We start from the raw sequence: 5,725 nt of genomic DNA, 5'->3' as shown, positions 1-5,725 counted from the left end.
ATTTTCCATGTTCTACGGTCAAAATTGCCATGTACTGTAAAAATCAACAGAAAATTTGCCATGCTGCGGCGATTAATTGCCATGCGTTTGATCAGAATCCGACGTAGTTCAGAGCGTCCGTTTTTTAACCCCAAAATCGGACGTCAGATAATCCTTTTTAGTAATATGTAATTCCCATTGATATTTGCATTCACTCCCGCGCAAACAAAATTGGCAAAATTTGAAAAGGGCCGGTCCTGAAAACATGATATTTGAAAAGAACCCATGCAACTAAAAAAAAGAGCCCATGCAAATCAAAAAAAGAAAAAACATGTACAGAAAGACGAATCGCATCATATTCCCATGAGCCGAGAGCCCGAGTGGGAGAGGCAGGCCAGTCGCCCGGGAAGGCGACACAACCGCTTCGGACAGTCGCCTCCAGCCCAAAGCCCCAAGCCATCCCGCGATGCCCTCCCTCCTCTCCCCCTTCGCCGCCGGCGACTGCTCCGCCGATAAGTTCGACCCCGACTACCTCTACTTCCTCCGCCACCTTCGCACCGAAGGCAGCTCCTATGTCCTCGAGCTCCCGCCCGGCGGCGCCTCCCCTGCCCCCGTCATCAGGTACGAGTCCCCCATCGCCATCTCCGACGGCGAATGCGTCTCGGACCCCTCCCCGGGCGGCGCAAGCGCCAACCGCCGGGCGGAAGAGAGGGACTCGTCGGTGGAGACGCCCCCCTCGTGGATCGACTCCATCGTCGACATCGACGAGGATTACCGCATTTTCCTGCACCACACGTGCGTGGTGAATAACCGCCTGAAGCTCCAGATGGGGGGCGTCGTTGTGGACTACGAGCCGGACCCGGACGCCGCGCAATCTGGAGGCAGCAGCGGGGTCGAGGAGCAATCGGAGAAAGACGCGGCCGTTGCTTCCTCGGAGGGAGAGGAGCAGGTGGTCGACTCAGATGTGCCGGTTGTAATTATGCCGGAGCCGAACGCCTACGACTGGCGTGCGGATCCAGCCCCTCGTCAAAGGATGCAGGGTCAGGAAGATATTGGGCACAAGGATGCTCAGCCTCGCGTTGCTTCGGTGAGAATTTCCTGTAATCTCGAATACCTATTGTCGTTACGTTTTCACTGTTGGATTGTAGAACCGATCAGTGTGTTACTTCTGGATAATGAAACTGATCAATGTGTTACTGTTGGATGCTAAAACTGATCAATGTGTAAAGAATCTCATCTTGTTCGCCTGTTCTTGAATTGATTAGTGTGTAATAAAATGGTCAGTGCCAGTACCGTAGATAGGTCAACTATCAATTGACATTTTTGAAATCATATGAGTAATTATGTAGCATGTGCCTTGTTTCCATATTCCAAATACGAATATTAAGTGATCCTGCAATATATTCCCTCCGTTCCTAAATATTTGTTTTTTTAGAGATTTCAAATGGACTACCACATACGGATGTATAGACATATTTTAGAGTGTAGATTCACTCATTTTGCTCCGTATGTAGTCACTTGTTGAAATCTCTAGAAAGACAAATATTTAGGAATGGAGGGAGTATGTTTTAGAAAATATTTTCGGATGTCAGTAGTTCTGAAGAAATGGACCCAACCTTTTTTCCCAAACACTGAAACAAGTAGAAACATTAACGTCTTTAGAACATCAACATCACACCATCCTGATTGAGCATTTGTGATCAAACATAGCTCCCCTACTTTGTCATTTTTGTTTATTCTTCATTGTCTGTCACTTGATATAACGCAATAGTCATTCACTCTATCTACCTGTGGAACAGTCTAGGAGTATGTTAATTTAAGTTTTTTCTTGAAAAATGTTAAGCTAATCTACATTTTGTAATTGAGACATTGTCAATTGGCATTAAGCATCATCTATGAACTTCATAATAAAATTAGAAAGATTCAGCCAAAGTTCGTAAGGTGTACATCACTACATGTGTGTAGTGGCTATCTTTTTCCATTCTCCATGTCAACTACAATAAGTGATTTACTTCTCCTTTTTGCTTCCTACAAATTTGCAGTCACATAGATCAGGTGCTATATGGCCCCCACATATCAACCGTAGGCCAGATTCAGACTTCAAGCGAAGATTGATGGATGCTCTTCAGAAGCCATTTAGCCGGAAAGAATATATTAAGCTGTTTGACATGGCTTCTATTCGTACTCCTTTAGTGAAGTTGCGACAGGTGCGCAATGATGCAAAATTCTACCCTACCGAGGAGATGGGCAATTCGTATTTTGATCATTACCCAGGTATGCTATCATGTGTTTACACTGACAAGTACAGTATCTTTTGTGTCACCTTTTTTATAGTACTGCCTTTTGCCATCTTTCCCTTCAGAAATTTGTTTCTTATTGTTATTGTAATAAATCAACTGGGTAAAGTAAATTCTGCTGAACTGTATTTTTTACCCTTCATGAACTTTTCTGTACTGAGCTTGACGACACACTGCTGTGTTGTTCTAATAATCCTCGGTATTGCTAATTATCCCGCAGTGCTGAAATTCCAGTGCAGTATGGGCTATCCATCATTGTAAATGTATGTATTAGTATGGTGTGGAGTACTCTATACTTTTGATGGGCAGCTCAAATAGCAATCAAACATTTGAACATAATTTGTTCTTTATTCTAAGACTGTTGATGTGCCATAGTCAGGTACTCATTCTCTAGATTCTATTACTGTACAATTGTAATTTCCTTTTGCTTGAGAAGCTTTCGTTCCCTCTGACAAGTCACTAAGCAGTCCTTGGTATTGCAGTGAACTTAAGTATAAACTAGTAGCACAACACGTTGATACTTGCCCCCTCGAGAATATTAGAAATATTGATCCCAGGGTTTGTTAATGTGAGCTACTTTGTAACAGTTTGATGAAGGATGCTGTTTTTGCTTTAACAGTTCTGAGTTGTTGTGCTTATAGTACTAATTAATGTGGAAAAAATAGTAGATGTTCTAAAAAATTTCTGAAATTTTTTGTGGATGTTCGTGTTAGTGTCGCAAGCATGCTTGACAATTTTCATGCGAAACGGAGCAGCAGTGCTTCGTTGGTGAATAAAACAAATTTGGGGGTAACATTTGGTGTTCATTTTTTTTTTGCACAGGCCAAAATGCTTAACATTTTTGCCTCAAAATTTGCAGGTAACATTTGGACGTGACTAAGAACACATAAAATTTTTGTCTTGATTTTTTTGACATTTCAAAAATTATTTTTGGGCCTGGGAGCACGTGCTCTGGGAGCCGAATTGAATTTCCGCTAATTAACACTCTTCGTTTATTTAACTTCAGATCTCGTCGAACAAGTTACAAACACTAGCTTTTCCAAGGGTTTAGCTCTGATGCGTGGATTTTTCTTCTGGTTACAGGTATCCTTTAATACTAATTTACGTCTGATAATAATATATCTGCACTAATTGTGGTCATGTCTGCAATGTTCACATTTCCATCTAAACCCAAAGTCCCAAACCCTTAAATCTTCTAGGTCATCTGCAATAAACTACAGTACTTTTTATATACTCAAATAAGTTTGTCACAGCTGGAGGACATGTATTCTTTTGGTAGAATTAGAAGGAGATGTGTCATGGATAGACTATTAGTTTGCAATGCAGCTCAAATATTGCCATTTCAAGATCAGGTTAGGGGGGGGGGGGGGGGGGGGGGGGCTTGATACCAATCATAACGAAATCTGTAGTTTGCAGCATTAGTGTATACACTATCTTCATCGCATGCTTCTTCTATACTACTACGCATATGCTATCACATACTCCTTCTGTAAAGAAATATAAGAGCATTTAGATCACTACTTTAGTGATCTAAACGCTCTTATATTTCTTTACGGAGGGAGTACGTACCTTGGTAGCATGGAGATATTTGCAAACTGTGAAGTTTACACTTTTTTTTTGCAGAATAGTGCACACGAGGATCAATTCAGGCCATGGACAGATGATCTGAAAGATCAAGATGTTATTCCATTGATGGACTTAGATTACCCATTGCCTTAGTTCACTCATATTCTCTTTTGTGGAGATAATTCTTAAAGGGCGAAATCATTCTCAGTAGAGAATATTTGATTTTTATCATTTTATATATGGAGTGTGCGAATAAGTGCTGGGGCAGTCTGCTTGTGTGGTTCTTTCTCTTGGGAGAATAAATGTATATATTGCTCAACTGTTGAAAGGAGAAATCATTCCCTGTGAAATTGCATACATTCTAGGATACAACTGGGATCTACTCCCTCCGATTCTAAATATAAGCCTTTTTAGAGATTTCAATACGGACTACATACGGATGTATATAATTCTAGCTGCTATTGATCAGTTGATGCATTTCTCGTATTGAAATTGAGGGAATTGAATCTCACATTCTACTTTATGTCCGCATCACAATGCATCACATGACGTAGCGTTAATTAATGACCTAATTAAACTTGATTATGTACTCTGAAAATGGATCTGGTATAGTCGTGCTGCACCCTTGCAATGTCACTTTCATCTTTGGTGTCATCAGGGCACAACTCTGTTAGGGCTTGTTCGGTTAATCCTCCTCCCAAGAGGATTGGAGGGGTGTATTTTAACTTATAAGAGGTTTAAATCCCCCTCAAACCCCTTCATTCCCTTCGGATCCACACGCAACCGAACAAGGCCTTAAGCATTTCTTGCTGTGGTGCTAGAGAATTTGATTCCCGAAGCAGAAGTAAAAACTGATGAAAATTGTTTGTCCTCTTTGTAGTTTGGAGCTAGAGTTTAGTCCAAACTTGTTATTTACGAGGAACTTTTCATTAGACAAAAAGAAGGGGCTTATGTACAGCGATGACAAATTTTTGAAGGGAACTCATGGAAACTCTATATGGCAAACTAAAAACCGGTCAAAAGCTAGCCAATGCCCTCGTTGGCTTGGCTTTGGCGTGGCCATAAGCCAGTCACACTGCTTAATGTCCTCGAAAGCCAATGCCGGGCACTTGAAAAGGTGCCATAAAAATGCGGCGGTCTTTAGATCTCCCGCCATGGTTTCTCAAGGCGGGAGACAAGGCTTCTTGTGGGCTGGCGCGGATTGTGCAAAAGGACTCCCCCATCAGCCCTCTTGCCACCTTTGCAACCAGTGTGATGAAACGATCCAACACCTTCTTCTTCGGTGTGTTTACGCCCGCCAAGTCTGGTTTGGTGTGCTCCACTAGCTTGGCATCATCCAGCTCGTGCCCTCTTCGATTGATCACATTCTCCTGTGGTGGTGGTCTTCATGGTAGCAGACGATCCCTCCCAAGATGAAAAAAGGGATCAATTCAGTCATCATTTGCACCCTCCCATTGCATTTGGCTCGAGAAATAGGAGGACCTTCAAGAACAAATCCCTCCTCACATCGGCACTTGTCCACAAGGACCGCGACACTTTGCGCGAGTGGAAGATGGGAAATGGTAGCCTAGAGCGAGTAAATGTCATTGGATGTCCAGTGCCAAGACATGCGGTGGTCCTGGCCCAGACTATCTACCGGGAGTAAATGTCGTTGGATGTCCAGTTCCAAGACATGCGGTCGTCCTTGGCCCGGAGCAAGGCTGTTATGGGATAGCATCATCCAAAGGTGGACGGAGTTTTTTTTAGACTAAAAGGTGGACGAAGTTGCAGAGCTGAGCCGGGGAATGAAGACAGACAAGGCCACGGATCCAATTCTAATCTTTTCTTTGACCTTGTTCCAATTCTAATCTTGCACCTCATTCATAATCGTCCTATTTTTTCTG

The 5,725-nt window shown here is 42.7% G+C and overlaps 1 protein-coding gene across 2 annotated transcripts; it reads left to right on the top strand.

Annotated features, from left to right (window-relative positions):
- Positions 1-359: 359 nt before the first annotated feature.
- Positions 360-4,265, top strand: LOC109761838 (uncharacterized). Of its 2 annotated transcripts, none has more exons than XM_020320665.4 (4): positions 360-1,066; positions 2,022-2,253; positions 3,283-3,359; positions 3,905-4,265. In XM_020320665.4, exons 1-4 carry the CDS (start codon positions 446-448, stop codon positions 3,938-3,940), a joined length of 966 nt encoding a protein of 321 aa, XP_020176254.1. In that variant the 5' UTR covers positions 360-445; the 3' UTR covers positions 3,941-4,265. The 2 variants fall into 2 exon arrangements, with proteins under 2 accessions (XP_020176254.1, XP_020176253.1); XM_020320664.4 differs by having other exon boundaries at positions 3,900-4,265.
- The last annotated feature ends 1,460 nt before the right edge of the window (positions 4,266-5,725 follow it).

The sequence above is a fragment of the Aegilops tauschii genome, chromosome 2 (genome assembly GCF_002575655.3).
Source record: "Aegilops tauschii subsp. strangulata cultivar AL8/78 chromosome 2, Aet v6.0, whole genome shotgun sequence".
In the NCBI taxonomy this organism is placed as follows: domain Eukaryota; kingdom Viridiplantae; phylum Streptophyta; class Magnoliopsida; order Poales; family Poaceae; genus Aegilops; species Aegilops tauschii.
The sequence above is the reverse complement of the archived record's forward strand: the minus strand, read 5'-3'. Positions and strand labels throughout refer to the sequence as shown.